Source organism: Pteropus medius, unplaced genomic scaffold, assembly GCF_902729225.1.
Source record: "Pteropus medius unplaced genomic scaffold, Ma_sr-lr_union100, whole genome shotgun sequence".
In the NCBI taxonomy this organism is placed as follows: Eukaryota; Metazoa; Chordata; class Mammalia; order Chiroptera; family Pteropodidae; genus Pteropus; species Pteropus medius.
Genome location: NW_024349519.1, coordinates 7002285 through 7014760, shown reverse-complemented (window position 1 = coordinate 7014760; position 12476 = coordinate 7002285). Strand labels below are relative to the sequence as shown.

The 12476-nt window shown below is 33.6% G+C and overlaps 1 protein-coding gene across 2 annotated transcripts in view; it reads left to right on the top strand.

The window, feature by feature from the left end:
* Positions 1-12476, top strand: part of CNTN1 (contactin 1) — a 271156-nt gene that overhangs the window by 201752 nt on the left and 56928 nt on the right. For both annotated transcript variants that reach the window (XM_039882303.1, XM_039882304.1), the window contains exon 17: positions 5264-5422. In XM_039882303.1, the coding sequence (XP_039738237.1) occupies positions 5264-5422 (159 nt within the window). The remainder of the gene's footprint in view (positions 1-5263; positions 5423-12476) is intronic.

Genomic DNA, 12476 nt, shown 5'->3' with positions numbered 1-12476 from the left:
CATCCTGTTTAATTCTGGATGTCCAAATTTCAAATCTTATGTCACATTCGATTTATCAGAAAATGAGCCTCAATTATTGATTGATATAATATGGTCAGGGAATTTATGCTGTGTAAATAATCATTCTGAGTTTTTTTTTCTGGCTGCTTTTCCTCAAATGTCTAAATTCTTCTTCACTGACTGTTAGTATATTCTTAAAAGAAGAAATGACAGAATTAATAAATAATTGTACTTCTCTCATTTTTTTCTTCTAATTACATATGAATGAGAACTGAGTGGAAATCACATCTGTATTTCGTTCATACATAGTTTCCCCCCTCCCACCCCTACCCCTGCTAAAAACACTAGTAAAATTCAGGAAAGAATAACAAATACCTTACTGTGATCAGGAAAGACTCGGATGTCTTGAGTATGAATTTATAAATGGGTGATATTATCTCAGCTGTTTTTTAATGAGTATTTTTTTCTATAGTTACTGAAAAGTTAATCTCATGGCAAATTGGTTGGGCTCAAACCCTAGCTTTGCCATTTACTTGCTTGGTGACCATGGTCATTTAATCTATCCATGTCTCTGTTTCCTCATCTGTAAAATAGAGAAAAGAATAGCACCAACATCATAGGGTTACTGGTAAGAAATATAAAAGATTAACAATGACTCTGATATAATAAAGACGAAGTAAAATATATTATTTATTTTTTATTAAAATATACAATAGAAATTTCCTCTTTTGATCCACTAACATTTTACATCATGTAAATTTTATGTTGTTATGAATTCACACAAGTTTAAAAATACAAACAAATCCAAGAGAACAAACAACAGTGTAAACTTGTCAGTGTCCAGATGCTTCTTTGGATGTCTTTGGCAGACAGGCACATTTGGACTGCACAATCTGAATTTCAAATGGGTTTTTCCTCTTTTTGGGTGGGTTGTGCCAGGAAACCCAGTCTCTGCATGCAGCCACAGACTAGCTGTGTGATTCTGCCAATAACTCTTCTAGACTTCAGCATCCTATGTAACATGTATAGATATTGGCATAAGATATCACACACTCTAAAATGTGTGTGATCTACATTGCATAACCAAATGTTCTCATTATTTGCCTGTTGTCAGTGATTTAATAGTGAAAACGTTGAAAGCCTAGAGATATTTAGGGAAAAAGAATATGGATGTGGAAATGAGACCCTTCATTGAACTACAGATGATAGGAGATCATTCTGGCTATTTTCACAATCCTTCATTAGGTAAAAAAAAAAAAAAAAAAAGTGATTAAAATAAGCTTCAGGAATTGTAGACTCCTTTTGCCCGACTTTGAAGAACCCACAGACAAGGACCTTGATAAACCACTAAGTATTTCCCATAGGTGAGATTTTATAGAGCATTCTCAGTTAGCAATCTCCGAGAGGAATATTTAAATCAAGAAGGAAAAAATATAATGAGTGAAAAACAAGAATTGTAAGAGAGAGGGTAATGTAAATAGAAAAGGAAGAATAGTCCATAGTGGCAGCCTCTACCTGAAGAAGGACAGAAAGTTTAGCTCTAAGAAAGGTAGCAATCGAACAATAGGAAAAAGAGATACAAAGAATCAAGATCAAAGTTTGTACTATTAATTTTATAAAAGAAATTTGGTCACTTGGATAGGCCTAATCCAGTTAGTGATGTTCACTCTTAATGATATCTGTCAACATTTGGAAGAATCAGAAAAGGAAAATAGCAGCATTATGTTATGGGTATTATATATGAGCTTAATAAAATGCATTTTAGAAATTCCAGAGGGTGGTGATGACAAGCAAGTGGTATCAATAAAATTGCATTCATAAAACAAAAACACGCTTTAAGTAACTCGTTATTCCCTCCCCCATATCTCTTTTTTCTCCTCATTTCCTTCTCTTTCCAACTCCCTAAGTATTTAATGATAGTAACAAGAATTGATGAAAAGCCTTTGCCAGGGCTATAATCAGATATAAATTTGGTTTTTTCTTCCTCCCCTACTATGGATCTTTCATGATAAAAATAAAAGAAAAAAAATGAAAGATGAAAATAATTTGTCACCTGATGACACTTAAAATGCAGGTCAAATCCAAAAGTTCTTTTTATCTGACCAATTTCTGTTTCTCCATAATTTAAATTTGGCATAAATTGTGTGCTTAGGAATCATTAGCTGTCTGCCTGAAGACCACCTAAGAAACTGAAAGAGATATTAGCAGAGTAATAATGAAATAAACTATATGTACTAGGCCATTCACTTACATATTCCCTGACTTCATGTCTCTCCTTAAAGATTTCTTGAGCGTGTTGGCACAGTGAGGGGCAAAAAGGAGAGAGAGAGGGAGTGGGTGAGAGAAAAAGGAAGAAAGAAAGGAATTCTTAGAGACAGAATTATGTATTGCCTTTATTTCATTGGTGAAAGAATCAAAAGGGTAGGCAATTCCTAAATGCCTTCCTTTGTACTGAGGGACAAGTGGCTGCATAGTTTTATTTTTTACCACAACATTTTCTCTTCATTCTGACCAGAAAAAAAATGAACAAATAATATCAGCTACACTGATTTGAAAATCTTCCTTCTGGGAGACGGAGCAGGGCTGGTCCGAGGTTGAATTCACAGGTTATTCAAGTTGGTCTCTATAGTACCACTCCTAGATTGTTTATAGCTAAAGTTTACTGAGGACAATCTATGGACCAGGACTGGAAAACTACATTCTTTATAGATATTATTTCAATCCTAATAACAATCCTATTTGGTCAATTTTTATTACTCTTATGTTACAGATGAGAAAATGAATGCTTAGTAAATATAAGGAACTTGCCCAAAATAAATTAGGGCACAGAATATAAAGTCAAGTCTATTTTAACTCTAAAATCCTTGCTCTTTAGTAGTATATTTTCTCTCAGACATTTTCTGGGTGATATTTATAATCTGTTACTAGATGGAAAAGACTACTTCACATGAGATGAACCAAGTAGTATTACCACATCTCGGTTTTGAGTATATCCACCAATTCCTTTGCATTTGTTGTCCATAACCTCCTTATGTTGATTTAATATTTCAAGGCAAGTGGGAGGTTGTACATTATATTATTGATGACCACTATGCTTATAGTACTGTCTGAAGATCAATTGTAATAAATTCATTTATATATTCACCAAATATTTATTAAGGCCAGGTATACATTAGAGAAAAAATGGAAAAATATAATTACAATGTTTTGTTCAACGTTGGTCTTTAATGAATGAATGACTCAATAAAATTATTATAAATATAGTGTCCCAACAAATACACTAATAATATGCAACTTTAATTTGACCCTTGAAAATATTATTCATTTGACAGTCTGAAATTCATTTGACTCTGAAATTTGAAGAATTTCAGAGAACAGCAGCAGGAAAATGATTCATACTTCAATGATTTTCGACTAACCTATATTGCAATTTTGTCTTAAATTCCCTTTAACACTTTCTGAATGCCATACTCTTATGCTCTGAAAAATTGTCTGAATGCATGCCTTTCCCTTTTTAAAAATTATTTCTTTTATTTTTCATCTGCAATTGTTAATGATAATACTCTGAAATATTTCACTCAGTAATTGATTTGGGATGATGCTTTTTTGTGAAATAATGAACTGCTTGGCTCTGATTGAGAATGTGCACTGTATTTCAATGTGGTTTCTACATATGAAAAATGCAATATGTTTTTTCTGAACATAGAATGTGTTCTTTATAATTTACGTGTCTGTTTTCATTTATTTTAGATGGTGTGTTATTGTTACTTTTAATTAATGTCAGGAAGTATAAATCCACTATTTACAGATTTTACATTTACAAAAGTTTACTAATATTATATGTTCTATATTTTCAAATAATAAAATTTACTACTATCAATTGGGTGCGTCTTGTGTTACCTTAATATTAGTGGTATTTATGATGATCTGCATATATGTTTTCCTCTTTGAGACCAATCACAAAGAAATTGGTGAATGTTTAGGGTGTTTTCTATACCTTTGCAAAACACCAAAGCCCACATGGAGAAAAAAACTATGTAGACTAAGCATCTGATCTGATATATAAATAGGAAGGTATTTATTTTTAGCTAAAATATAAGAACATGTCTTGTTTCTTATTCTATTTAATGTGAAAACATAAAGGTGCCACTTTACCAAAGTTGTTGATTATTATATTCAATATACCTCATTCTATTGGGGATGACCTCCTCTGCAATGCAAAAAATCCAAGTGTTGCCATTTTCTGAAATATCTTTTCTAGTTCTCTCATAATTGACACCCTTCTTTAGCATTGTAAGTGATGAATGCCACTGTACCACTGAAAGGATATTTTTCTCTTTTTTAAAAATAAATTGGGAGTCAAAGTATGAATATTTTGTATATCATTATTATGGCATTTACTACTTTATAATATAGTTACTTGTTTGCTGGTTCATTTCACCCTTTTCAAGACAAATTGCTACTAGAAACCCAAAAGTTATGTCTCATGTATCTTTTCAAATCTACCACCAAGCACAATGCTCTCAGTTTAGAGGATAAATTAATAATATTTGTACTGAGTTACAAATCAGCTATAAAAATCTATTTTAACATTGTTTTATGTCCAGCAGTAATAATTCTTCTGTCTTAAGATGCTTCATTATATAATTTGATGTTTTCAGAGCAATCCTGGCATATATCTCTGAGTTTACAATTGTTTTCTACATTTTATAAAAGAAATATTTCTTTCAATATTATTTATTTCTATTACTATAACTAACATGAAATATATTACCCAAAGTGATATATAACATTATTCACAGAATATAAGTTACCTATAACATTTAGAGTTATCAAAAAGTATTTGTTCCATTTTGGGGAGGCAGAATGAAATATTTGACTATTATCATTTCTTGACTGAATTGTGCTATTGTCTCTGATTCATGAATGGAGCAAGCATTCATTAAAATGCTTGCTCACATGCTGCAATCTGTATTAGGTCCCATTGATGCCAGTTGCATCTTATGAGTCAAACAGTATGATATGTGTCCTGAATAATAATGTCATTTTTAAATGACATCATTTATCTCCTTTCATTTCGTGAAAACCATAAATAATAACAGTATCACTTCTTATAGTTTATATTTAAAAGGAGTATGGAAACACTGATTATATTGTTTGAATGTTCTTTAGATTAATTGCAAGAAGGACATGTTTGTATTTGAATGTATGCTTAATTCACTAGTTAGGATTCATTGATTTCTTACCCATATTTCCATTCCAGGCCCTCCAGGCCCTCCAGGTGGTCTGCGAATAGAAGACATTAGAGCCACTTCTGTGGCACTTACTTGGAGCCGAGGTTCAGACAATCACAGTCCTATATCTAAATACAATATCCAGACCAAGACTCTTCTTTCCGATGACTGGAAAGATGCAAAGACTGGTGAGTTTTATCTGTCCAGTAAATCTGTACATATTTTTAAATAAATTCTTTTCTCAAACAAAAAACTGGATGTTTTAAGAATTTTATCATGTACCTAGAAATGCTTTTTATTTTTAAACTTTTTTTTTTGAAATATGCCAGTGCTTTGGAAGTGAAGAAAACCTCAAGGAAACTAAACATTTTAAAGCTATTATTGGAGAAGAAAAATCAGTGTGTCTAAATTTATAAGGCGAAAGCCAGAGAGGCCTCCTGGTTTTCTCGTTATTGGGAATATTTTCACTCCTTTTTTTTTTTCTTTTTTTCAAATGACATCAATAGCTTATTATTTATGACCTATTTTTTTCAATTATATAGGTACTATAACTCTGCATTTTTAAAGCACCACATTGATTAAAAATATTAACTTAAACATCAAAATCTTACTACCATGGTTCTTTGCATTCTGAGGATGATCTTGCCTGGTTTGATTTCCTAAAAACATATTTGTAAACAAGTTATGGATCTCAATTTTTTTCTTTTCTTATATTAAGATTTCCTTAAATTTGATCAGGAAAAAATAAATAAGAGTGAGAACTTTTCCTTGTCCATAACTATTACCATTGTCATATCTTGTGACTAGCCTATCATATCACACATCAGTTTATTTTCTCCTGTAACATCAAAGAAGATAGAGGGTACTTTTGATAAAGTAACATATTTATGTTTGTCATTGTTGACAATATTTTAAAACAAACTTGAAGTTGTCAGAATTCTTTTGGATAAATTAAGAAGAGACATAGAAATATGAGTTCAGTTTCACCAGAGGGAAGAAAAAAAAATTAATGAATAAAATGTTTCTTCTTTTTAAAAACTGAAAAAAGAATTAATACAAATATATCCCAAATCTGCTCTCATTTTAGTTTTATTTTAATGTAATAAAATTTTTTTTTGTATTGCTCATGGAGAAGTTTTAATTTAGATATACTTTAATAATTTTCTCCTATCATGGGAAATAAACCAAATATACACTTGAAACCTGTTACAAAGGTTTAGGATATATTTTAGTATTAAGTGATCCTCCACATAAAAGTAGCAAGTTCAAATTAATTAAAAATAGATAAAACATTTGTATTACTTTATGCTTCTCAGTGTAAGTATTACCTATAAATATATAGTCATAACAACATTTTGATCAATGATGGATTTCTTATAGAATGGTAGATGGGAGTAGCATTTTGAAGAGAGTGCTTCTGACATTAGCATAGCCACCCCAACTTTCTCATGGTTCCTGTTTGCATGTTACATTTTTTTTCTGTCAACCTATTTGTATTTTTAAATCTAAAATATGTTTTCTGTTGACAGCATGTAGTTGGATCTTGTTTTTTTTTATATAGTCTGACAGTCTCTACCTTCTGACTGGATTCTTTAATCCATTAATATCTATATTGTTATTGATATAGTTGGATTTATATTTACTTTCCAAATGTTTCACTTGTTTTTATTACTCATTCCTTCTTTACTGCTTCTTTTGCATTAAGTATTTTATAGTGTAACGTTTTAATATTAATGATATTCACTATAGGTAGATAGAGATAGAGATATATAGCTATAGATATACTTAATGCTTACTCTAGGGCTTACCTGGTATGACTAAACTTATCAAAATAGACTTTATATTTTTAATAAATTAACATCAGTGAGATACAAAAATGTTGCTCCTAGGTAGCTCTATTCCATTTTACCCCTTTTATGTTCTATATATATATATTGATATACATATTACATCTGTATTTGTTACAAACCCTATAATCTTCTGCTGAAATTATTGCACTCTATAATTTGTTGTGCACTTTTCCAACATGACATTTTTACATATTTATAATAGTTGTTCTAAAGTCTCTGCCTGATCATTCAATATTTAGGCCATCTTTAAGTCTGCCTCTATTGATTATTTTTTTCCCCTTTCTTGATAATTGATCACATTTCTTTGTTTTTCTCGTGTGCCTGATAATTTCTTTTATTAATTTCCAAACATTATATGTAAAAGGACAATAGAGGCTGAAGTATATATTATTTATGCCCAGGAAAATATATGTCATTCTTTCAGGGACTGAGTCAATCTAATCTTAATTGAGATGATCTGAGCTTTGCTGTTAAATTCAGATCAGTACAGGCTTCAAGAGATTTAAGTATAGGATTGGAACCTTTTCTTATATCTGAGTGTCTGGAGGTTTTCCAACCTTACCATCAGACTTCAGCTGGCTCTTCTAGCTTAGACTTTAAGGAGGATTATTTCAGTTCCTCTGCTTCTGTCCAGGCAGCTGTTGTATGATCATCAATCTAAAACCCAGAGGGTCTGAGGGGTTTATCTCAGTTCTCCCACCTTCCCCTTACCCCTTGCCAGACCCAAAGCACCTGCCCCTCACAGAAGAGGCAGATCTCTCTCAGCTCTCCTGCCAATCACCCAGCCACTGATGGCTACATACTCATATTCAGTGTAAGGCCCACAGTGCAGGTGGGGTCAGTTTTCCTGCTCTGCTTTTAGACTTAAGCAGATGTGAGGTGTATCAGCTTCAGAGAGAAGTCTCTCTGGGCTCTGTTGTCTTGCCCCCAAATTTTCTTGAGTACACTTGGTGAAGGCCTGCAAAAAGAACTGGCCAATGAGTACTGATTCTCCTTAATTTGAAGGCTCCCAGGATTCAAAGCAGCCATGCTTGCCTACACTTCGTCTTTAAATATTTGTGAAAAGTTAAAAAGTTTTCTTCTTATGAATATCTATGACTACTTCCTACCCTCCCCTTTGCTCTACCAATAGAGACTTTAGTTCATTAGATCTCTTCTCAAGCTCAGCTTTCTGATGGGATCTGAAAAATGAATATTTTGTAGATTATCTTGTGTGTTCTTTTTGTGAGTTGTGTAAGTAAAGTTCTTTTGGTGACTGTATCCTAAGTGGAAATGAAAAATACTTTTTACAGCAAATGCAGAAATAAAAATCATGTGGTTTTTATTTGTAGTGGTGTCCACTAAAAAGGAAGGTACAATATTAAACTTAGTTTTATGGAGGTAATTATTTAAGGTTTTCAATAGATATGTTTCAAATACATCAACTTTCAACAGTTCAAAGATGAAATTTAGAATAATGGGATGAAAGAATAGACTGTATATCTTGTAAATAATCTACAGTAAATATTACTTCTCTTGGACTTTTTAAAGGATGGACAGCTAAATTTTGAAGCCATTCCCAGGATACTAAAAGATGCTCAGGTCACATTAAGAATACTGTGTTTGATTCTATACTGCTACTTTCAGAGAAAAATTATAGAATATTGTTTGATGGTAATGTTGATGGTGATGGTGGTGGTGCTGGTGATGGTGATGTTGAGTGTGTGTAAGGGAGATGTTGGCCAGAACATTAAAAAAGCCTGCAAACCATGCTATGAGGAACAATTGAGAGAACCTTGGATTTGTTTTCTATAAAAAAAATAAAAAGAGTGTTTTTGTATTTATAGCTCTAAATGAGGAAGACGAGAATTGTTATAAATCTTCCGCAATTAACATCTTTTCAAATAAATGCTTCTCTAAACTTTATTTCCTTAGAATAGACATTTGTAAATTAAGTTATTGCATATAAAGGCTTACACCTATAAACTATATGACCAAATTACTCTCTAGAAAGAGAGACCAGGTTTTATTTCCACCTCCAGTATATGAATATCTTTCCTACCATATCTTTAGTTAGTATTTAGTATTTTCATTTTAAATCTTTGTCAAATTGATGTTTAAAATAAAAAAAAAAACCACTAGGCTCATTGTGGGATATTTACTTTTTAGAATTTACTATTTTCTTTTTTGTCTTTCTGTAGCTTCACTTTTTATTATTATTTTAAGTATGAATTTATGGGTTTTTAAAGTCTACATTCAAATTTTCCTTAGATAAGGCTAAGGAGCCAGAGCACCATTTGCTTCTCTTTTGCTGTAAGGTTCTTTGCTACACCTATGGCTTCCTCCAGAGTCCTGCCAGGCACTTTGATCTATGGATTGGGTCTAAAGCCTCAAAAATGACACTGAGCAGTGGTATCAGCACCACCTTTAAATGCCCATTTCCATTCTCAAACACAGACCTGCTTTTACAGTTAGAAAGTTTGAAAGGGTTATTCTTTCTGGGTAGTCTCAAGTGCTTGGGTTTTGAATTGAATGGTGGATCCTAAAGTTTCTGATTCTATTGCAATTCTAAGAAAATATCAGGACTCACTTTGGCAATGTCCAAGAACCTGAAACAGATAGGATTACATTGCCTGGAGTCATTCTTTAGACAATCTGATTTTCAGTCTGGAAGTCATTCTGGCTATTTCTGAAGCTTCTCACTTAACTAGTTGATATGGCTGAAGTCCGGCATGGTTGGCATGGTTACCGGGCAACCCAAACTCTGAATTATTAGCCTTAAGATACTCATAAAGCTTGCTATTCTTTTCCTCCAAAGAATAGTCAGAAAGTTTTCATTCTGAGCCTTATGGACTCAAGGTGATGCAGGACAGGGTACATTTCCCCAAGTTGGTTGGGGGAAACCAAGCCCTGCACCGAGTAAAGAAGAGGGTCCTTTGGTGGAGAGTGTAGAAAAAATTCAACACACACACCAAAGTTGGAGTCAAAAGGAAAGTTTATTAATAAAGGGGCAACACTCCCCAGACAGAGTGTGGTCTCTTCTCAGAGGCAGAGTGAGAGGGACAGTTAGAGACACAGAGTAAAGACACTGAGAGAGTTCCTGAGTGTTCAGGGTATTCAGTTTATATGTCATTCTTTAGCTCCCATTTCCTTTGATATGGACATACAGTGAGGAAGGGGAAGAATACCTAGTGTGAAAAGGTATGTAGAGTGAAAGGCCTGCAGGCAGTTCCTAGCCTTTAATCCATAGATTCCCCAAGGTTTTAGCCATAAGGAATGACTCTTGGTTCCTGTTTCTCCTTCACAAGTGAGGAGAATGGGTTGTTAGTAATTAAGCAGAAATCTTCCTTTGTTCTGAAGGTATCCTCCTGGCCTGGCTGCAGGGCGATCAGCATATTTTAGTCTCTGATTGTGGCTTGATTAACATTTTAATTCTCTTGCCTCCTCCCTATATTAAAAGTATTTACAATTAGATCAACGGATTACTGCTCAAGGCTGGTTACTAAAATAAGACATTTTCAAAGTGGTCTTTTGACCTGAAAATTAAAGTAAGGAGTCTGTCTTCTGTTCTATGTCTCTTTGCTTGAAATTTACACTCAGAAGTAGAACCAAGATTTAAATACCTATCAGATTAATAGACAATATTTCAGTCTTTTATAGAGAGAAACCTGTGATAGGCATTACAGAATTAAGATCTGATTTTTGAATACTAAAATTATCTGTGAAATGTTGCCTGACTCAGAACTAACCCAGTAAAAAATCAGGAACTTGAAACTCTACTCCTGATTCCTACTACTTGCCTTTATTGTGCAAAGTACTGTCCTCTCTTTCTGACTCCAGGAATAACAAACAGGTTTCAAGGAACTTAGCTGAAGAGAGGAACACAAAGTCTCTGCTCCTGACCTCTTACATTTGGCGTGGGGCAAGAATCTGTTTCCAAAGAAAACCTGACCTCTGCTCCCAACCTGTCTGTGTGGGTGCTGTTGGAAAAAGAAAATGTATCCAATTGTTCCTACCAGGGCTGAAGGGGGTCAGAGAGGATTGCTTGAGGTACATTTATAGGGACATTTAGGGCTGAGAATAAAACAGACAATTATGTGCTAGAGACAAAACACAGTAGCAATGGAGGAGAGAAATCAGCAAGAATTAATTCACAATTAAAGAGAGTAGGAAAGAGCTTAAGAGGATGTAGATGGGGGAGGGGGTCTATCTTCTGCTTTAGGCAAAGGGGAATAATTTATGGGTGGCATACCGGAGTAAGAGTTATAGAGCATTGGCTATTTTGTGGCGTGAGAAAGGTGGAGAGCCCTCCTCTTTTACCAGTAGTCTACATGATTCAGGGAGGAGACAATAAAGCAATTGCTATACACAAGGCTGCTTTTCTTGAGCGGAGACATTGTCTACTCTAAGTCAACTTTTGTATTTATATTTTAGTCATATTCTTTATAAATAGTTACTAAGTAGTTCTATTTGCAAAACATCATGCTAGCTAGGTATTCCAGATCTTGAGGCTCCAGCTGTGCTGATTATATGAGCTGCCTACCTCATGATTGGAGCTGGGAATACACTAGAGGAAAAGCAAGTTTTTAAATCTTACTCTTTTGTGATGTGGGTCGAAAGTACTGCCTGAATTTGAAGGAAAGAAACCAGGATAGACAGAAGAGCTACTTTGAATTCTAGATACATTTTTCTAAATTGATAGATGTTAGTCATTTTTTTTACTCAGTTATCCTTACTTCTTACATAGATAGTTTTATGGAGGGGATATTATACGTCCCAAAACCATGTTTGTTTTACATATTTATATTCCTATAAGTACTGATATTAATGTACATTAACAAGAATGATTGTAATTGATTTTGTTCTTTAAAAAAGCAGTTTTCAAACCTTTAGCAATCCTGTTACAGAATATTATTCTTAATTTATAACTATCAAACTTTCTAAATTATTCAGAAGGTACATTCTAGAATTCCATCTTCCTAATATCCACTTCCTGTTTCCCCTGTTGAAAGTCATTTGCATTACTGAGCGGAGGGTTTCCCACATGAGTCTATCTTCTCAAGGTGTTAACTCCAAGGCTTTTTGCTTCTTCCTCTCAGTCATTAAAGTCAAAAGCCCTAATTCTTATCTGTAACAAAGCCTACCACAAAACAACCCCAGTTTATGTTTCCTTCTTTGCTATTTATCATTCCTCCAATTATTTTTTGTGGTCAAGTATGACTCTCTACTCTTCGAACATATCCCTGATCTTCCATTTGTTTGGGGCTATTTTCATATTGGATTTTCGCATGTGCTCAGAATCAGTCTAGCAGCTTCAGTCTCCACTGCACATCTATCTTGCTCTTCCTGTTCTGACCCAGCCTACATCTGCCCATACCTGTTGACTGTCCAATTGATTGGAAAAGCCCCAGTG